The sequence below is a fragment of the Sitophilus oryzae genome, unplaced genomic scaffold, assembly GCF_002938485.1.
Source record: "Sitophilus oryzae breed Bouriz unplaced genomic scaffold, Soryzae_2.0 scaffold_1586_pilon_pilon, whole genome shotgun sequence".
Classification (NCBI taxonomy): Eukaryota; Metazoa; Arthropoda; class Insecta; order Coleoptera; family Curculionidae; genus Sitophilus; species Sitophilus oryzae.
The window spans coordinates 1820945-1844009 of NW_022146265.1; the positions used below are offsets into that span (position 1 = coordinate 1820945).

General features: G+C 31.7%; 2 protein-coding genes across 6 annotated transcripts in view; one reads left to right on the forward strand and one right to left on the reverse strand.

Annotated features, from left to right (window-relative positions):
• LOC115879796 (guanine nucleotide-releasing factor 2) overlaps window positions 1-23014 on the reverse strand; it is a 110299-nt gene extending 87285 nt beyond the window's left edge. Inside the window, exon 1 of one of the 5 annotated variants that reach the window (XR_004049759.1) lies at window positions 20416-20578. Coding sequence is in view for 4 of the 5 variants with exons in the window: in XM_030896782.1 (XP_030752642.1) it covers window positions 20416-20542 (127 nt within the window). In the remaining variant the exon portion in view is untranslated. Of the gene's footprint in view, window positions 1-20415; window positions 20579-22112; window positions 22194-22754 lie in introns of those variants that run through there. The other 4 variants (XM_030896784.1, XM_030896783.1, XM_030896782.1 and 1 more) reach the window with 4 other exon arrangements.
• On the forward strand, window positions 3287-17052 carry LOC115879797. The gene is made up of 5 exons (XM_030896787.1): window positions 3287-3421; window positions 10124-10702; window positions 12450-12593; window positions 15964-16121; window positions 16864-17052. Exons 2-5 carry the CDS (start codon window positions 10134-10136, stop codon window positions 16962-16964), a joined length of 972 nt encoding a protein of 323 aa, XP_030752647.1. The 5' UTR covers window positions 3287-3421; window positions 10124-10133; the 3' UTR covers window positions 16965-17052.
• Window positions 23015-23065: the final 51 nt, after the last annotated feature.

Sequence of the window (23065 nt, forward strand, 5' to 3'; positions counted from 1 at the left end):
TACAATCAGTGAATTATAATAGGGATACATGGAGCTTTAGAGATGTTTAAAGAAGATACCTTCTGACCGAATATTCAATCAAAAATAATAGTTTAAATCTTGAGAAAGTACGGATCTGTGCACTTATCTTAACTTAGCGCTGGAGACGCACCGCCGTGATAAAAATATACATTAGTCCACACATACATATATTAAGTGAGCAAGAGAGAAGGTCAGAAAGAGAAACAGCAGGCGTCGCAGACTTTAGCAAAATTCCATCATACAAACAAGCCAAAAACAAATCATCCAAACAATAAACAACCGTTCAAAACACGCAATATTGTTTCTTTACTAATGAGAGTGAAAAAAGTATGAGTATGTCGTAAATAATTTGGTACAGTAAAATCTTGACTGTTTAAACTCCGTGATTCATCAGCTGAGTGGAAAATTGAAAAATAACAATGAAAAAAAAATGACTAACCAATATTTATTGTACAGGGTGGGTCAAATTCGACGCTTTTAAATGGAAACACCCTTTTCTATAGGAGATAGACAAAAACTAATATCGGTGTCTGGGGCTCAATTTTTGTCAAAAACATGATGGTGAAAACCGCATATCGATATCTGTTACCGTTTCGGAGTTACGGGGTGTTTTTCAAAAATATGCATTTTTAACAAATTGCTGTAACTTTTTTGCTAAGGAAAATGTTGTATTTTTATGAAAACATTTCCAAGGCACCTTTTTACGTAGAATTTAATGGTTTAAGTATATTTTTTTAAAAATTAATAATTTAAGAATTATCAAGAGAAAATTTGATTTTTTATATGGGACACCCTGTATATTTTTAATTTATTGAAAAGAATTTAAAATTACCTTTCCAAAAATATAACACACTTGATATTTTGCTCGATTCGTCTTCGAGATATAGAGTATATAAAAATTCACCCGCTTTAAATAAGTAGGCTTTGAACGGCACCGGCTGTAATGCAAAAAAATTCTAGCTGTGAGCATCAATTAAAACGAAAATAATATTTGCTATGAGAGATGCAGACTTTATAACAATTTAAATATATATTTAACCAACATCAAACTTTTATAACATTTAAACTATATCTAATAACAATAAAAATAAACCAAGACATGAGATTTTGCTACAGGTGTTTGCTACGACATATCGACCGTCTTCTGTTATGGACAGACGGGGCAGTTTTTGAACATTTTTCGCGGAATTTATTAACTCAGTAGGGGTGAAATACCCCCTCTCATAACTGCTAAGTATTTCTAATTCTTGTCTAGATTATACGGAAGAATAAGGAACCTTTATTTTTCCGCAAATATATCCATAGGATTAGATCCATGGGCACTAAGTCAGGCGGCCTCGACGGCCAATGGCTGGGATCTTGGTTAGCTATTAAATTATTCTTGAACTTGGCTGCAAAAATTTGCTGATAACTTCAGCGTTCAGAGGCGATGCGTGGTCTTACTGGAAAAATATGTTTTCGAGTTCCATTAGAAGCACATCATCAATAAGGGATCGAAAGCCTACTAGTTAAAAGTGGCAAACTTTTAAAAATTCTATATTTCGAAGGGGATTATAACAAAATATCAAGTGTGCTATATTGTTGGAAAGGTAATTTTAAATTCTTTTCAGTTAATTAAAAATATAGAGGGTGTTCCAAATAAAAAATCAATTTTTCTGTTGATAACTCTTAAATTATTAATTTTAAAAAAATTATATTTAAACCATTAAATTCTACGTAAAAAGGTGCTTTGGAAATGTTTTCATAAAAATACAAAATTTTCCATAGCAAAAAAGTTACAGCGATTTGTTAAAAATGTACATTTTTGAAAAACACCCCGTAACTCCGAAACGGTAACAGATATTGATGTGCGGTTTTCACCATCATGTTTTTGATGAAAATTGAGCTCCAGACACCGATATTAGTTTTCGTCTATCTCCTATAGAAAAGGGTGTTTCCATTTAAAAGCGTCGAATTTGACCCACCCCGTACAGAAAGTTTTCCGATAGCTTTTATTGACTTCCGATCAAAGATACCAATTGTTGATCAAAAAAAAGCATTGATGATCATATTTTATAGATGATGTCACCAAGATCTTAATTTTATTATGTCTCGTGTTCACCTTCGACTAGCTTGCGAAAATTTTCTTAAAGCCTATAGTTGACACTAAAGAGTCCGGATGGATATGCATCCACGAACCTTTCTCCGGTGCCATTACTGACTGTGATACTTTTTAATTATTAACTGGGTCTGTCAAATTTGCCCCCCGTACTAGAGGAAACTCAAAAATAGATATACCACTATTTTGCACACATTTTGCACACCATAAATGATATTTTGCACACTTACCTAAGAGAAACCAGAGACGTTTTTTAAAGGGGGGCAAACCCCCCCCCCCCCGTACTACGGATGGATGTCCGTACTACGGATCCGTACTACGGATGGATGCAGATCCTACTTAACATCGACCCCTATCCGCAAAACTGCATTGCTGACGGCTAACAAGCCACGGCAGATAACGAAAACATTAACGATGCGGCGAAATAAATCAGTATTGGAATAAAGAAGGAATTGTAATTGCTGCTGAGTTGTATTTACTGTTTTTTAAGTTTACTTTCTTGGAATCGTAACTATATTCGAAATTATTTTGTATGGATTATTTAAAATTTGTGTTGTGTAGTGTTGTTACTTTATTGATAAATTCAAGAAATTATACAATATCTTATGATTGTACAGGGTGCGTCAAATCCATCAGCAGACAAGGACTACATTCAAATTTAGTTTGTTTTTTTTTGTAAAAATGACATTTTATTTCTTATCTGTTAAACGCCGACCATTTTGCTTCTAGCATGAAGCAATCCCTATGGGGCAGTCTCGACTATCTTTTATTATTTATTTATACTATGTAAAGTTCGTAATGCTTTTCCTCATAGTCATAAATTTGAACCTTAAAGTACCTCTACTAAATAAATAGAACAGCTAATATCATTTAAGGAATTTAGGATAAAGCTTCCCTTTTAACTTTAGAACGCTCATTTAAATTTCTGATCAGTGATATTTTAGTTAGATTGAGATTAACTAGTGGACTAAAACATTATATGAGTTTGATATTAGGCAGAAAGAGATCCTTGATAGTATAAAATTAATGTTATACAATATTTATTTAAACAATTAAATAATATGTTTATAAATATTTTCTTCTTGAACATGTAAACATTTGTCCACTTAATGTAACATTAGTATCAATAAAATTTGTTTATCAAAGGTAAACAAACAAGTTTCCTTCGGCAATTGTTGTAAAGTGTACACTAATCAATTTGACTGAAATAATGTCAAATTTAACGTCATATAAAGTTAATTTTTGTTCTAACGAAAATTTGTGAAGTGATATCAGTTTTAGTGTTTAAAAATCAAAATACTAGTAAGTACCGTTATCTTTCTACAGTATTTTCTTATTTATAAATATAAATATATCGAAAATATATAGTATAAAAATAATCACCTATCAGACACGATCATTAGTGGTTTAACGAGCTTTATATTCGGAATGTATCAATTAGAGTTCGGCACTTCCTTTAATTTTATGGTAATAACAGTAAATAACCATATAGTGATGTCACTGTTAAACTTACCTCTTATAACCATATACGTGGTTATTTTTACTTCCTTTCAAACAACAAATATATTAATAAATAACAATAAGATGCTACTAACAATCATAAAAACGCAAGGCTATTTTTAATTAAACCTAATTTAAAAGATTTGTTATGATACGAAAATAACTTTTTTTTTAATAACCTAAACAATTTTTATACTTATAGTGGACTGCTCTCGGAATTCATTTAATGTGATCGAACTTTTATAAAAAAAATTTGCATTGTATTGTTAATAAGACATATTACAAAGTTTACCCATTTACATTCGTTGCTTTCATACAAGTATGCATACATACAAGATGACTCCGTGTTCCGAAAAAGCTCTGTATCAGGATTCCTATTTGAGATTTTTACTCGAAACCTTTTACAAAATATCTGTTTAATGGTAATTCATATTTCAAAAATATTTTTATAGATATACAGGGCGAGTCAAATATATTTTTACACTTAAGTTTTAGTTTTTCAAATGAAATGCTTTATATTGGTTTAGTTCAGTGAATTTGCTATAAAATTCCGGTTCAAAAAAATACCTTAATACCATAGAGTATACTGATTATATACTTAATTATGACCACGTCCATGAGGACGTCAATCTAGACATCCAGGAACCTTCGTATCAGAACTTCTAATCGAGACGATCGACTTATTGTAAGTTTAAAATCCGCCGATTGCCAGCTTTTCAAATTTATAATGAATTGCACCTAAGGAACGTAGTACATAATTAACTAACGGACTATAAGAAGAAGACTAAATGAAGCAAATTTTATGTCAAGAAGGTCTACTTCAGGACTAGAATTTACTAGATCTGTTACTAGGACCAAAATTGAAGGCATGGTCATGTAAAAATTACGAAAAAATGTTAGCGTCTCCTTCAAAAGCGAATATCTCCAACAAAAATAAAGCTAATGGGATGAACCAAAAAACAAACTATCGAGAAAAGATCGATCTAGATGATAAAATTATTTTTAATTTTCTTGCTGTTTTGATATATTCCACAGGGTGTTTCAAACTTTCACCAAAATATTAACATTTTGTTTTCCCTCGTATAATTAACAGATGGGGAGTTTCATTTTTAATTTAGAAAGAGATACTAAAAATTCCAATAATTTTGGTACATACTGCTTAAAAAATCATCAAAATCGACACACTAGAACAAAATATATTAACTAACTTTAAAATACATCAAAGTTGTGTAGGTGCCCATTTTTCGTGCCGGTGAATGTATTTCAAACACTATAGATTTTAGTCATATACTTTTCTAATGAAACTCGCCTTTATTTTTTTTTACTAGAATCCGAAAATCAATTAATATATAGGGTGTTCCATTACAAAAAAGGCAACCTTGATGTGTAACTTTTTTTGGGGACACCCTGTAGAACTCTATATAATTTTAGGAAATGCTTTAAATTGACTTACATAAGCTCACAAAATTTTACTTCAATACACACTGTTGTTCTTCTTACAAAAACCGCGTCATATATGACGCGCCACCCTATATAATTCGATTTCAATCAAAATTTCAATGATTAGAATATAAGCACAATAGGTATAGCTTATGAATTAGATTCATTTATTTCAATAAATTTACTTAAAAAAAGAAAAAAATTAAGAAGGAAAGAACTAAGAATTACTAAAATAGAAAATTAAAAGCAACGAAAAAAAATGGGTAAACATTTTTGTATTTTATCTATAAAACCCAATACAGAAGGTTTCAGATTAATACATTTACAGTAATTGAATTCCGAGGTAAAAATCTCTGGGCCCTCCACTATTAGTAATAACTGGAAAAATCATTCTATATATTATAAGTCCGGTTCTACAGCGTGATCCGCCTTCCGGTTCCTTGCCGCCATTGCCTTTCTTCTTTTGTTACCCCCTTTAACCATGTCTCTCGGGGACTTCCTCGTTTTCTTTTTCCAGTTGTGATCCATTTCATTATATTCTTTGGTAGCCTTTCTCCTCCCATTCTGTTTACATGCCCATACCAGATTAATTGTTTTTTTTTGGATTTCTTATATGATGGTGATCTCTTTCTTCGTTATTCTTCTTATTTCTTCATTTCGCACTTTTTCCAATTTTGATTTTCTTGCCGATCTTCTGAGGAAGTCCATTTCAGTTGCTAAAAGCTTTCCTTCCATGGACTTGTTCATCTGCCATACTTCAGCGCCATAAGTAAGTGTGCTCTTAACTATAGTGTCATATAATATGTGGGTTTTTGTTGTGGCATTTATATTTTTTTACCAAAAAATAGAATTTAGTGCCCCTGTAATGTTTCTGGCTTTGTTGATTCTATTATTGATGGTATTGTCGCTTTTCCATTATTATGTATGTTAGTACCTAGGTATGTGAATTCTGTACATGATTTTACTTTGTTTCCGTTTTCCATTTCTAGGTCTTGTCCTTTGTTGTCTACGCATAGATATTCTGTCTTTTTAAAATTTATTTGTAAACCCCATCTATCATACTCCTCATTTAATTTTCTAAACATGTACTCAATGTCATCTACATCTCGGGGCAGTATTACTTGATCGTCGGCGTAGTGAATGGTATATATTGTTTTATTTTCGAGTGGTATGCCCATTCCACTACATTTTCGTCTCCATTGTTCCAGTGCCGCATCTAAGTAAATATTGAATAAAATTGGAGATAGACCACATCCTTGTCGCAAGCCCTTACTTATATTAAATGATGTTGTGAGTTCGGCTCCAATTTTAACTCGTGCTAGCGGGTTCTTGTAGATTTCCTTTATTGCTTTTATTAGGGTAATATTTATTGGTGACCGGTCGAGTACGTAAAAAAGTTGTTTATTGGGATAGAATCATACGCTAAAAAATCATTCAACAAGATTAATAGTTTAGAATCTTTATAGGAAATTTGGAAAAATATTTAAGAACTAATTCTTAATTGATCAAATAAATTTGTGTTTCTATAGAACTCCAATATCTAGATTGGGGATTTGGGGATTTTTGCATATCAGTGTCTCAATGATATAAGTTATCAGCGCCTCATTTTTTCTTACAGATCTATATTCTCTGTAAAATTTGATAAGCATTGCTGTCAATTAAAATGAAGCTAATTCTCCGTTTTTATTACGTTCTACGAAATACTGTTTTATAGTTACGAAATAGTATATTAGATACCGAGTAGGTAAGTGTCTCACGTCACTGTAGAGGGATTAATTAGACCAACAATTAAAACTAAAAAGTTTCCTCCGATGTTCGTATACTATTTTATTTACAACCACACATTAAGCAATCTAAATTATTCCCAATAACAAAAGGTCTAAAATTGCCAAAATTGGTATAGGACATAGGATAAAAAAATCCTGATGATTTCGTCCACTTGTGACTTTACCAGTTCAACTGACTTGTGAAAACGCGCCTTCCTTAAGAATCAATTTCACTAGTCCCAAAAATTAGCAAAATAAGCGTTGGGCATTTAACGTTTTATGTAAAACTTGCTAGGTATTTTTACACAAATGAAGAAGGAAATTAAAGATAAAGGATTATACTATATCCGTATTGTAGCACATATTTAGACAACTTCTTTATATTTAAGATTTTGATGGTCAATCATCAACAAAATATTCTTTATGTTTGGACTAAATTTTCTCGAAAATAAAGAAATAATTTAAAATTCCGTTACAGTAAGGAAATAAATTGAACTTTTGTGATTACAGTGATATATAATTTATATGATTTTGTAACAAACTGCTCGCTATTTTATGGCAAATGCTGAAGCTCTGCAAACCTTAATCAAGCCTTAATCAAAGCACGTGTGTTTGGAATTTGGGTGTGACTTAACACGACAGGATCGGGCTAAGCCTTAGGAAAATTTCTGAAATATAATATATATTTCCTTCGACCACACACCCGCTTTACCCGACCCCTGAGAGCAACCAAAAAGTACAGCGTAATAGCACAGATTAAGTATACTATATGTATACAGATAAAAATCTTATCCCTAATTCGTGGTACGAAAATTGTTTTTTATGACGATGTGCAAACGAGTAAAATTTCTTGTGCGCAAAAATAAACTCGCGTAAATAACAATAAACAGCATAATAGAGAGATATCGCTAAACCGAATAGCGTGCATGGACGTTAATAAGGCCAGGTGTTATTTCCTTTACGTGAGGTGGTATTAACTCTCTTCATTTATACTTATCGGATCGGAAAGAATTATGTTGGCGTCGCGTCCGCTATTTAAACTTAACCTAACTTTGAATTTAAAACTTTGAAATTGTTTTGTTTACTAGGTATTTTAAAACTAAAAGGCTAAAGTGCTTATTTCCAGTGCTTTATTGTTCAACGTCTGTCAGTTGGTTTAGGGCAACAAGCAACAAATTCTCTTAGAAGTCGTCATCTGCTGTAAACCTAAGCCTCTTTATAGGTTCATTAATATTGGAAGAGGCGGAATCCATATTTTGGGCCATATTTATTTAATTAAAACTAATCCCAGCTACTTAATCAAATTAACTAATAAAACTAAAGTAATAATTCAAAACAATTCAAACATAACCTAAAATAAAAGATCTCGCTGGCGCGGCCGGCCCCGGTTGTCAAATACCCCCACATACCCATTTAAGCATTTTTAAACGTTATTTAGAAATAGCGCTTGGTGTAATTGATCCGCAAATTACTTCAGGCGGTAACGTTATTAGCGGGCGTTGCGTTAAAAATTGACTCGCGCATATCGTAACTATGAAAAGGTACGCGTAAATACTGCATGACGCTATTCGGTTTTCCGATATCTCTCTAATAACTGTGCCGGTGAGGCGTTGTGCACAATTTTAGAGGCCATAAGTGAGCGTGCTATGTGCGCAAACTAGTAACCTAACTAGTGCCGGATTCCGAAAATTGGAACCACGAAAAACAATAATGAAAAAACAAAGTTTATAATCTGTGGTAATATACTCTTAATGCACTGACATTTTACAAAAAAATAACTCCTATGTTTTTGAGATTTCTCTTCACGATCAACTACCTATGTAAAAATGAATCCGTCACAAAGACGCGTTATTTAATATAACCCTTTTCCTTCTCTTTTCTTTAGATATATACAGGGTGGTCCGAACTGTATTCCGGAAACTTGGGCAGCATATTCTGTAGATAAAAAAAGTAAAACAGTTCGTATAAATAAGTGTCCTAAAATGCTTCGTTTCAGAGATACAGGGTGTAGAAGTTTCATTTTTATTTCAAATAATTTCTGAAGTAACGTCGATCTTTGGAAGAAAATTGGTGTCTGGAGGTTTTTTGACATGGGAAATTTCATTTTGATATCAATATGACTGCTGCTTGTAGAGGGCGCCACATACATGTTTTTTAGCTGGTTTGAATAGTAATAACTTTTCGTCCGTACCTGTGTAAAACTACTGAGTAAAAAATATACACTTACAACGTTTTTTTTTACATAAAAAAGGTCCCTTGATAAAAATCGCTACGAGTAATGGTTCTCGAGATATTTGGAATCGAAATTATCAATACCCTGTCATCATTGGCATAAATTAAACATGTTGACTAAATAGTTATTAGACTGAAATAATAAATAATTTGAAAAATTATTGCGCCAAAAATTTAACAGAAACTGTTTTATCCTCATTTTTTCGAAGAAAAATTTATGATTAACTTAAAAAATAAAAAGTTCCCGAATTTATCATTTAAGTCAATTAATTAACTATCTCTCTACTCATGTTTATTTTTTTCTCAATAATGACACGTATTGACTATTTACATTCTAAATATCTTGAGAGCGGTTGGTCGTAGCGATTTTTACCAAAAGACATTTTTTACGTAAAAAATCAGGGAAATGTACCATTGCGATAAAAAATAGTAGTACAAGAATTAGCAGTCACAGATAGAACTCCTGGTCTATAAGGATATCGAGAAGTGGATATCGTAGTCACTATGAAAACAATACAATTATGCCACTTGACTTGTTAGGCGTTACCATGAATTTGGTAATAATTGGTAGGTATACGTGGCGAAATAAAAGTATAAAAAATTTATCTACCTTTTAAAAATGGGCAATTTTTCAAGTTTTAAAAATATTTTATTATAGACCAGCTAGATTAAATCATATTTTGTTGTACTACTTTTTTTGATCGCAATGGTACATTTTTTCACTCAGCAGTTTTATACAGGTACGGACGAAAAGTTATTACTCTTCAAAACAGTTAAAACATATATAGGTGGCGCCCCCCACAATTAGGAGTCATATTGACATCAAAATCAAATTTCTCATGTCAATACACTCGCAGACACCAAATTTTATCCAAATATTGACGTTACTTCACAAATTATTTGAAAAAAAAATCGAAATCTCCGAAACTAAGCATTTTAGGACATACATTTATATGAACTGTTTAACTTACTTTTATCTGCAGAATATGCTGCCGAAGTTCCCGGAATACAGTTCGGACCACCCTGTATATTGATATCAATTTTATAACAATACTGATTTTACTAGGAAATAAAACATGGAAGAAAAACCAGAAGAAAAGACCGGAACGACTAAAATTATCGAAAATTCCGCGGAACCGATCCAAGTAATCTCCGAACCAATCTCCAAGACCCACTACGACATCAGCGAGGAAAAAATCGAAAAACTCCACGAAATATGCGTATCCAATAACGTTATCCGTTCGGATACGGATAAAGACGTAACGGTTAAAGATGGCGGATCCATTAACGTTATCCGTTCGAATACCGATAAAGATGTGGCCGTTAAAGATGGTGGATCCATTAACGTTATCCGTTCGAATACGGATAAAGACGTAGCGGTTAAAGACGTAACTGTTAAAGATGTAACCGTTAAAAAGGTAACAGGTAAAGGTGTAGCGGATAAAGGCGCAAAGGAAAATATTTCGGAAAAAGTTTTGGAGGTAGAGCCGAAGATAAAGGAAAGTAAGGCGGAAGAAGATTTGGATAAGAGCAATATTAAGCCTGAGGAAGCGACTGAAGCAAACCCTAAAACCGAAACTGTTGAAAAGGAACTGGGAAAAGGCCGAATTTCCGATTCGCTGCCTTGCTGCATAAGCAAACCAAGGTGAATTAATCAAGTTGCATTATTTAGCCATTTAAATACCGTATGATCGAAAAAAAAATAACATCATGTTGCATGGCATGAACGGCATTGTTTTATCAGGAGTAAAAATTGGCACGGGGAGGCACGTATAGCCGCCCATACTAAAATATGATAATAAAAAGCAATTTTTTTATCTCAAAAACTGCGACTTTGACTGATTTTGATGTTATTACAAATTTTGTTGCAAATATTATTCCTAATCTTAAATTGAAAACCGCGTTTCGCTAGCTACTGTAATTTTGGAGTTGGATTTTTTAAAAATTTTAACCCCCTCCCATACCCCCTTACCAATCCCCCACCCCCACCAAAAACTAATAGCCAGATTCTCGGGTGCCACAGTATTTTTGTGCCAAATTTGGTTAAAATCGGTTTAGCGGTTTTTGAGTTATACAGACGGCCAGACAGACAGACATACACCATGAAAATATTTTGTATTTAGGTCCTTTATGACCCAAATAACTCATTTTGAGTGAAATTAAAAAAAAACTTTTTTTTGCCGATCTTAATAGCTTACCATACCTGTCGGTATGGTCGACTAAAAATGATACTTTTTGTGGTGAGGCTGTACAGGGTGATTCAAACTTCCAGCCCTTGGTTTATAACAGGAAAAGGAACACTGCAAATACAAATTTCGAAGACAGGATTTGAATGGCAGTGTGTAAGGTATATTTTATCGTATTTAAACATTTTTCAACTTTTTTCAAAATGGTGGAAATGTCATCATTTTTTTTTCATATTCAAAAAGAACATATTTTTTTTTAAAAAACTTTCATTAAAAAAGTTTTTCTCTATCTGTATTTGGTTACAAGCTATGGGACTCTAAATTAAAAATTTTTTAAATAAATCTCAACTTACCCCGTGGTAAGAATTAAGTCGGCCAGGTAACAAATGAGCGTTTTAAGCTGATCAAACCAAATAATATTTTGTCATTAGTATCTTTTTTTTGGTAAATTAACATTATTAACAATAAATGCGACCTGTCTTCGAAATTTGTATTTGCAGTTTTCCTTTTCCTGTTATAAGCCAAGGGGAAATTTGAATCACCCTGTACGTTTGACAAAAAGTATTTTTTACACCGAATAGAACATGCTATTTTTTTTCAAACGTTAAAAATAATTTTTTAAAGAATTTCAAACGTTACAAATTATATAATAGTATATTGTATTATTAGGAGTAAAAATAACACTTTTTGGGGCGAGTCTGTACGCTTGACATACAGCCGAGGCACAAAAAGTCATTTTAATTCCGAATAGAACATGCTATTTTTTTTCAAACGCCACAAATAATTTTTTAAATAATTTTAAACGTTTCAAATAATATAAAAATATTTATATTTATTTTTTTTATAGAAATATTAAAAGTCATACCTTGTATGTAATTATTACGCTCGTTGAATTTGACACTTTATGCGTCAGTTTAATATTTTCGTACTTTTATGCCTAGGCGTAAAAGCGCTTTACTTTTAATTAAGGGGGGGGCTTTAAAATGACTTTTTTTATATTGTCAATCACGTCGCAAAAATTAATACTTTTGTGACGTTTGAAAAAAAAAGAATATGTTTTAATTCATGTTTCGGCAGGCGTTTTCCTAAATCTTGACGCCGTTTTTTTTTCGATTATTGGGTATTTTACCAATTACCACTATTTGTTCAAGTAATAACAACTATCAAAAAAAATACAAATAAAAAATTCTGGTCCACACATTTCAGACAGAAGATCATAAGGAACCAGAGCGACATATTTTCTTTGCAAGACGCCCCCACCACTTTACAAACATCAATATTTTCCGTCAACGGTTCACCGTCGAGAAGAGTTTTCAGAAAGCAGGAACCCGCAGGACACGTATTCCAAAGGTAAGCAGAAGAATAAGATAAAAATAAGTAAAAAAAATCGTATAAATGTACCTATGTCCTAAAAGTTTCGGAGATAGAGGGTGAAGTTTCATTTTTATTTCGAATTTCCCAAATAACTTCTGAAGTAACGACAAAATTTGGAGGAAAATTGGTGTCTGGGAGTTTTTGACATGAGAAATTTTATTTTGATGTCAATATGATTTCTATTTGTAGGGGGCGCTACCTACATGTGTTTTAACTCTTTTGAAGAGTAATAAATTTTCGTCCGTACCCGTATAAAAAAATACTGAGTAAAAAATATACATTTCCGTGACTTTTTACGTAAAAAACGTCTCTTGGTAAAAATCGCTACGAGCAATAGTTCTCAAGATACTTAGAATGTAAATAGTCAATACATGTCATTATTGACAGAAAATAAACATGTTGAGTTATTTGACTGAAATGATAAATTTGGGAACTTTTTAGACATACAAATATTAACTATAATCAATACTCTTTTATTGATTTATTTTTTTATTCGATTATTGAACTGACAAAAACAATAATTCAGTCAGTCGTAAAAACAAACATTATACCAGGTGCGTCTCAAAAGTGGCTCACCCCTATAACTTTTTTATTTTTTTCAGATAAAAAAATGAGATTTGGTATGTTAGTATATGACATAAATTAGGATTGATTGATGTATTCAGTTGTTTTCTGTCACTTCCTGTTTCACCGGAAATGACTACAACTTTTGATTTTTAAATGGCACCCTCATCATATTTTTTACTTTATTCGATAAAAAATGACATTTTAAATAGAATGACGAATCATATTTTCATATTCTATTTTAAATTTCAATTTAGAGTGCCATGGATGTGTTAAAAATACTAATTTTTTATCAAGGAGCCTTGGAAAAATAGATTTGATCGTCTAATGTTTTTAGTGTATTGTCCTGGCCGGTTAAAAGATGCACAAAATCGTATTTTTGATCATATCACATTTTTTTCAAATGGAACGAGGGTGGCTCATTAGCATATTTCGAAAAGGCATTTTTTTACGAATAATTTGATACCACACACTTGGTATTTCGAGTCAAATTGTGTTATGAACACCACGTTACAATTTCAAATAAACCATATGCGAAAATCTCAAAAGTTGAATGTCATTCTATGCAGAGTGTCATTTTCTATCAAATAAAGTAAAAAAATACCGAGGGTGCCATTTAAAAATCAAAAGTTGTAGTCATTTCCCGTAAAACCGGAAGTGACCGAAAACAATTGAATATGTCAATCAATCCCAATTTATGTCATATACTAACATACCAAATCTCGTTGTTTTATCTGAAAAAATAAAAAAGTTATAAGGGTGAGCCACTTTTAAGACGCACCCGGTATATTACTGTCAATGTTTTATTGCAATATAATTATTAACGTACGTTTCGTAGCGTACAAAATCACACTTTTGGTGTAATATGCCATAACTGCGAAAAATTAGAACCGCAGAATATGAAACAGCCCACTCATTTTTTTTTGCAGTTTAAATTTAAATACTTCCCGTATTTTATAAAGTAAAAGATGCCCACCTTGGTTCAAAAATAGAAATGCACAATATAAACATAACGTGTTTATAGTTTTAGTAGAAGTTATTTTGGAAAATGATATGGTGTAATTTAAATTACCAGCTTTATTGGGTTTTCTTATTACCGATTCTGAACCGTCCTAGAACTAATAAGAGGCAACATTTTATCTGCGCGTGCGCTGTAGAGCTCCAGGACGGTTCGGAATCGGTAATAAGAAGAATCGGTAAGCTATTAAAACTTTTATTATTGCATTTCGATTAGGTGATAATTACCTCGTTTCGAAAAGCGTCTAAAGGCAGGCGGCCACTGCGAGCGTAACTAAACTAAGTTAAAGATATAAAAACAAACGGTAACTAAACGAAAACAAGTTTCATCGGCCACTGGGAACGATTTTCGCTCAGTAGTCAGCTAAGTTAGTTGCGTTTTCGTATTGTATCTGTGCTGTCATAGCCAGTTTGGGTATAGTCTGTGAAACGAATAACTTTGAATTTGACAGTTTCCGCGGGCTTTTCTAGTGTTAATTTTATTAGGTTAGCAACTTGTTAGCAACTTGCGGCCATGCAGGGCCATGCTGACGCAATGCCGTCTCTAATAGAACAGCCTCGGAGGGAGATTTATGACCTCACGCTAACATAATTATTCCTTATATTTGACTATGGCTGAAATCGTACTCCATAGTCAATGTAGATAGTTTTAGTGTTAATAATAATAATTTTAAAAAATATGTGGTCAACTTTTGACAAGTTTATATTAGTTTATTAATTGCAGTAAACATTTATGTGGTTTGTGGTGTGAATATTTTATATGCAATTTTTTGGATTATATTCGACACTATTTTTTTATATGACACAACACTAATGAAGGCTATAATGTTAGCCGAAACGTTTTTTTTAAACAAAAAAAAAAATAATGAAAACTTAATCAGCGTTTTTCCCGAACCTAAATCCCAAGAAAATCAAGAATTTTAGAATAATTTTACATTATAAAATGACAGCGATCTTTATTTCATAGCCATCGCTGACGCATTTTTTCTATGATATTGTATTATTTGCAAATATATTTTTTCGAACATTGATTCTTGCAAAATATATGTACATATAAATTTTGTGAATACAAATAATAATACATCACTATTAGTATATATTGATTGTTTTTTGTTAAATTAGATCGATTTTCAAACCCCAAAATTTAAAATATATTTTACATTTTACCCATTATCTTATGTACCTATTCATTATTTGTATATTGTAAAACATTTGCTGCATTTGTATGGTTCATAGTTATTTGCCAAAGTATTTATTACTATAAATAGGTATATATTATATTTATTAACTGTATATTATGTATATTTCATGTAAACTATATCATTTTTAAAATACAAACCAAAAATACGAGGAATAATTATGTTTTCCATGTATTCTACAACATATTTATTAATCCGTATCTAATTAGCGTGACGTCATAAATCTCGCTCCGAGGCTGTTCTATTACAGACGGAATTGGTCTGATATTTAGAAATGTCAAAAGCTGATGACATTTTACTTTTGACAATTATGCCATTTCGTGTTGATTTTTGCAAGAAGAGGAAGAACTGTCACTTGTTTTATTATTTTCCTTTTCTATTTCACGTAAGTAAAAAGAGTTACCTATCTGATTCGTTCAGGCACTCAATTTAAAGAATACTTAAAGAATATCAGTAACTTTTTTGATAGAGGGATTTTATATTTGCCATGTTGGTAAAAAATAACGGTCAAAATTCAAAGTTATTCATTTTATAGACCATAGTAAAATTAATACAAACTGTTTTAGAAGTGAAGATAGCGATGTAAAATCGGCATTAAAGAGCAGAATAACCAGGGAAAATTACAACGATGAAAAAAGACCCTCAAGCTCTTACAGAAACCCATTAACTGGTACCGGACTGTCTTCCAACGACGAATACAAGAGTAAGGGACTCAAACGAAAAGGTAAGTATACATGGATACCAAAATCATTCATTTATTTTTATTGTTGATTACAACAACTCCAAACTATTTTTGTAATTTTCATTGAAAAGTTGTATACTGATCCCAAAATCATATAGAAGCTATACCAATTAAGCTTTTAGTTACGTAATCGAGGGCGCGATTTTTAAATTCATTGTTGCCAACGGTGGACATATTCGACGTCAGGCTGACTAACTGGAATTTAAATGTCCCGCTGGGATTCAGGCTGTAGCTCTGTTGTAAAAAATGTCAAGTTGCCACATTTATTGATTTATTTCCTGACATTGTCATTCGTTTTGACATTTTAGTCTTGAATTACGAGTTTTTGGTTTAAATTAATTTTGTTTTAATACCTATAAGCTTAAATTTTTTTACTAGCAGACCTTGCAGTCGAACATTGTTCTTTTTAGAACCTCTTTTAGTGCGAAGTGTACAATATAGCTTAATAGCTGTAATAAGGTCATCGCAACTTTTTTAGAATATTTTGAACGGGGAAAGCGGTAGTAATTTTTGCCCCTTATATTTTTTGTTCTTTAAGTGCTGTTAAGAAAGTGAGTTTTGTTGATGTAAATAATAATAACAGTTTATATATTTATAAAATAGGTAAAAGTGAGCAACGCTGTGCCGGTCAAGCTTAATCACGTGACTAAAAGTTTATTTGGTATGTTCTATATTAGGGTTATTTATTAACGCATTAAAATAAACGGTGTTATATTTTTTCTAGATGGAAATCCTCTGTTAGGTCTCGGATATGACGCCGAACTGCCAACGATCAACTCGCAGCACAGAATACCACCTGGTGGACACTCTCACAAATTATGGTGAAACCGATCAAAACGATAATCAAATCATAATTCTACAAAATTATATGTGCAAAAATATTGTAATACAAAAATATATAGCCGACAAAATATTTTACTTATTATAAATACACTTCTAACAAGCAGAAAGTCTGACCAAGGTCCAAGAAAGTATGTTTTAAGGGTCCGCCCTATGCCGAAAACATTGCGAACTGTAACGCCTATTGTGTATATCCTCTTAACAGAAACAGTTAGACAGACTACACAAGTTGTGACACAAGATTGTAGATTTTATCATCATCTACTATAACAACTCATGGGCACCTTAAAATTTTCATGTATTTTAAAGTTTTATATATTGTGTTCTAGTGCGCCGATTTTTATGATTTTTTAAGCAATTTGTAGCTAAATTATTTTACTTTTTAGTATCTCTTTCTAAATTAGAAATGAAAGCTGTGATCTGTCAGTTATACGAGGGAAATCAAAATGTTGATATTTTGGTGAAAGTTTGAAACACACTTTCGAGTACGTTAACAATGCAAGGAATTTAGAAATCATTTTATCATCTAGGTAGATATATTTTTTCTCGATAGTTTGTTTTTTATTCATCACAATAGCTTTATTTTTTGGAGATATTCGCTTTTGAAGAAGACACTAAAAATGTTTTCTTTTTTTTTATATTAAATAACGCCTTTGCCTTTGGTCCTAGTCAACAGCAATTTGGTCCTAGTCATCGCAACCTATAAAATAGTGTTAATGATCATGATTATAATTATTTATTATGTAACATTTCAGACATAATAAAAGACTAAAGACTGAAAATATACCATTTTGATGAGGACAATTACTCAAGGGGAACACTGTATTTTTATATATTGTTTTTATTTAAAATATTTAGGGAAATTCAACTATAATAGTAGACATTTTTAAACCTACTTGTTAAGTAACGAGCAATATCTTTTTATTTATGTCTAAACGATACTAATTTTCCAACTCGTCAACTATGGCGATGGCTTACAAAACTAATTGCTTAATAATCTTTTAGCGACTTAGAAATTTGCGCCTCGTTTCGTAGCTTTAACGTTTTGCACCATTTAAATCAAATCGAAGGTCGTGTAAATGTTACACCGCAATTAAATAAGTTCAGACAAATTAAATAACAATTTTTAAAGTTGTCTGCCTATAATAAGTAGCTAATTTTTATCGAGCGTTGCACAGAACGGTTTCATAATAAACGCATGTCGTCATATATGTTAGAATGCGAATTATTTTTTAGCACTTTCTTCTTTGATAATTCCCGCATTTTTCGATGGATATACCGCAATGTATTTATCTATTTGAAATATATGAAACCACCATTACATTTAGTCTGACTCTCGGTACATACTAGCTCTCTGGTAACTTTATCTTCGTGGTCTGTATTTTAATGCATACGACAGAGATAAATATATACGACCAGTTAACAGACAGAGAGACAAAATAAAAAGCGGCATACACTGTTGCCGGTTCGTACGAGAAATAAAATAATAAACCAAGATAATATATCTAAGATAATATATCTCAATAATGCTCATTTCTGGACATTTTATCAAGAATATATTGCAGCTGTAGTAAAATGAGCAACTAATTGTGAAAAATAAAGTTCCAACCCTAGATGCAACATTTTTCGTAAACACCTACTTGTGCGGTTTGAAATTTTGATGCAAAATCCGGCAATACCGCATAGAAGAAATTTATCAACCTAACTTTTATCTCTTTTTAATACATTTGATTTTTCATTTAAGCTGTCTACATCACTGTCTTACACGTTAAAATCCAGACCACGCCAGCTTCGATGACCAGATCGGTATACCATATTATCTTTATACATCTTTATTATTTTTTATTAGTTCCCTTTGTATAGTTTTTACAGGTAGCCACAGCACAATTTGACATTTTCTATTAATACGAGAGTAGTATACCCCGCTGGCAAACGAACGTTTAGGTCGGCGTTTACATGTATAGGAGTGAGTCGTTATGGCAGTCTAGTAAGTGGGAGTAAGCAAAAATACGAAGTATTTATTACATAACTACTTAATCTGACGATAGATTCCATGCGCTTGGGAAAATACTCGCCTTCTGTATTTATTCAGGACATCTGATTTTACTCAGCGAGTTGGCCGTACTCTTCATACACATGAAAACCGACACCCAAGACCAGAAATGCCGACCCTTAGTATATGTTTATTGACGTTTACTCAAGTAGAGATGGTTTTAAGTTCTGAAGTATTGGCTATTGCTTCTATCGGCTCTTGCGATTGATCATGGTAGAGATGATCAACTTTTGGACATAAAATCATATCTGCTAGAGTAACTGCCAATACAACAGACAATAATAATATGATTTTTTCTAAGACAGTGACATTTACATGTTGACATTAATTAATGTTTATTATGTTTATAATTATTTTACTTGTATCTTATTGAAATTACTTATTGAAGTGAAACTTCTTTACGCGCGCTGGGAGTAAAAATTCAAAGCCGTGACACAACAGGCGAGAGGAAAAGTGATAAGGACAGATGTCGATAGATTGAACCAGGACACATGTCACTGTAACAGTTTCGACGTAAGAAACGTCAAAAGTTGATGTCCGATCGCGCCATCCACACGGCCCCACCCTGCAAAGTACGACGTTTCATTTACATCTTCATCAGGGTGGGGCTAAGGATTTGATATTGAAGAAAAATGTGGGTCGATTTCGACATAATTCTGGACAGGCTACAGGATGACGCCTTCGAAGTTTCGAACCTATACCTCTAAATGGACGAAATCATCAGGATGTTTCTTAATTATGGGTCGATTGCAACCAAACTCGACACCTGGATAGAGGTACCCGAATGGAGTCCTCAGACGGACAGACGGCCATTTTAATACAAATTTTGTAAAAGTGAATTAAATTATTTATTAATTTTTAATTTATTACTTTTTCAAACTACACTTTTTCAAACATGTCCTTCAAATCTGGTAAATTTAATAGGTGTTAGTAAGAAGTTTCTGTTCAAATATACCCACATAGTGCACAACAATTTTTTTTTGGTATTAGTTCTTGTATTATTATATTTTTTAATTTAAACTTCATTATTAACGTACTTGGGAGAATGCAGTAATTTTCTAATTACACAATGTATTTTTACCATATGTGAGGAATAAAAACTATAAATAAAATAAAAAAAAACTTTAAATGCTTTTAAATTCAACATTTCGTATTTTCAATCGATTTTAATGCACACAAGCAGCTCGAAAAAAATCTTTAAAAAGACTTCTTCAAGAACCATTAAAGTTTTTGGTTAATAAGTACCATACGATCGAAAAAAATGCGTTATGACTTTGAAATGAAGATCAATGACATTTTATACGTAAAATTTAATGGAGAATGCCATCGATTATATTGTATCTCAAATAACTTGATTTCTTCATCAATATCATATTATCTTACCTTCTAACTCTACCAATGGAGAAATGGACAACAACACGGTCAAGTGTTTCTTTAATCTCTCTTTTTGATATATTTGATATTTTCGTCTCCTATAGCTGGGTTCACACACATAATCGTCGCAAAACATGTTACCACTATTGCTCACAATTTTATCACTGTTTTTTTTAGAACATCACCAACTTTTATTAAAAATATTTATTTCCGTATAATAATAATATATTCTCACAAATACAAATTCATGTAATTTTCATCAACTATCTTGGGAATCTATATACCAGTACTCAAATAAATTTACAGGCTACTGGTAATTAAGGATCTCTGGAATAGACATCACTATGATTTAATGGTAATAATAACAGAAATTGTCAAGCCTTCAACAATAATAAAAACAGATGTTAGTTTCAGATTTCATTGGACTGTAAATTAATAAATTAGTGTATTGTATATAAATGTATAAACAACACATGTAAGTATGAGAAAATATTTTTAAAATATTTAAATAAAAACTGTTTGAAATTACCGTTCAGTAATATTACTTGATATATCGAGTTATAATTAATTAATATTTTGAGTTAAACCTTGATAGCCTGTCTACTACAATAAATAAAACGTATACATAAAAAATTATACTTATTGTTTGATAATGAAAAATAATATTTCTTTATCTGTAATTGAATATTCCGTAATATATATTTGCAATATATGTAGTTTATTACTGGAAAATATATATTATTCGGTTTTTGTTAGGTACCCAATTATTTGTTTAAACAAATTCACTTTTCACAAAACAACTGTTCAACGTTTATCTTACAACAGACATAAGCACTCAAGAATAATACCCGAGTTGAACTGTCCGAGAATCATCTTATTTTTACATTTTGAAAAATTGGAAAACATCCAGTTTTTGTTTATATGACACAGTGATGTACAGAGTACAGAGCCGGATTATGCCATGAGATCCCTGAAATGAAATCGCTTATCAAATTGGAATTAATATAAATATGAAATTTTAATACAACATGCACTTGTGCATTGAAACATTCGACCAATGTGTACTACCAGTCATGACCTATGCATGCCAAACCTGGACACTTAAAATGGACATCATAAGGAAACTGTAGGCCGCACAACGGCCAATGGAACGAAATATGCTGGGAATAACCAAGATAGACTGTAAAAGAATAGAGTGGATATGACAAAACATCCAGGTAATAGATGTCATCCACAGATCCCTCAAATGGCAATGGGCAGGACACCTGGCTGTTCAAAAAACGGACAACATATGGACCACAAAAATTACAGAATATGGTACCCACGAGGAATTAAGAGACCTAGAAGAAGACCGACTCTGAGATGGAACCATGATATTAGGAAATTAGCAGGGATAAGTTGAACCCAAGCTTAGCCAACAATAGACAACAATGGGTCCAACTACAAAGAGAGTACTTAACTATGTGAGGGAGGCTACACCATAATAATTGGAAATGGTTGAATAAGCTGAAAATGATGATGATGATGATACACTACTAGTACTACTACTTTTTCTGTATTTTGAAACACATTTGTGATGGAAATTTATTATATTAGCATCCAAAAAACTCAAATAACATTGAATAATGGCTATTAGATAAATAGCTACATATTAACCATAGGTAGATCTTTTTAAACAGAAATATATGTTATGTAAAAATACTTACCATGATAAAAGAGAAAATTTCCGATTCTTAAATAATGATCTTTAATCATTTTTCCAAATTCCGCCCTAGTACCTATACATTGCTAAATGTCACAGTAAATACTAAACTTTAGTATATGAAAAACAAAGGTAAATTGAAGATTATTATCTTATCAATTACTAACAGAAATTACACCAAATAATAAAAAAAATGTCGCTATTTTCGTACCAAAATTAAATAAAATATACCTTGGAAATCTTGGAAATTATCAAAAATACAACATCTCCCGACAAGTTTTATGATTTTTTTCAAGTAATGACTAAATGCATAAATGCAACAAAAGGTTGCAGCTGATGATTGCATGACATTTACCTGGACTATAATTAAACATAATTAGCGCTCTTCTTATTTTAAAATGGTCATTACACGAAAACTAAAATAAACATTACAGGAAGGGTCATTGAGTTTTCCAAAAATAAACAAAAATATGCATATTCAACCTATATTTACTACTTCCTAGTTGAGGCTTGTTAAAAATGTATGGATACTAAATTTGTTTGCATTGTGACAACATTCGGTAATATTGATATAGATAAATCTAATGATAGTATAATAAGGCTAATTTAAAGTTTTATCTAATTAAAAATATCTAATATCTCTCACCTTGTATTAGTTTACCACTTTTCGTTGTTGAAGTCATTTTCCGAGTTCTTGTTATCGCATAAAACACAGAGTGAAATACATGTTTACGGATATTTCGGTGTCTCCGGGGTTATAAATTTAATATGAAATCGATTTAGACCAGCTATCGAAGTCATAATTAATTAGAAGTATTTTTATTTAGAAAATTTAGCGAATGTTGACCTAAACGGCAAATAAAAGTGACATTTGACACTTTAAAACTGAAGGATCGATTTTTGTTATTAAACAAACCAGTCGGTATTTCAGGAAAATCTTCACTTTCAATCAAGCTT

What these genes read in the sequence shown, in the direction of transcription:
- LOC115879797 (XM_030896787.1), top strand. Translation starts at nt 10,134, where the DNA reads ATGGAAGAAAAACCAGAAGAAAAGACCGGAACGACTAAAATTATCGAA. An exon ending in TGCTGCATAAGCAAACCAAG is followed by an intron (nt 10,703 to 12,449) that starts GTGAATTAATCA and finishes CACACATTTCAG; the next exon opens with ACAGAAGATCATAAGGAACC. An exon ending in GCAGGACACGTATTCCAAAG is followed by an intron (nt 12,594 to 15,963) that starts GTAAGCAGAAGA and finishes AAACTGTTTTAG; the next exon opens with AAGTGAAGATAGCGATGTAA.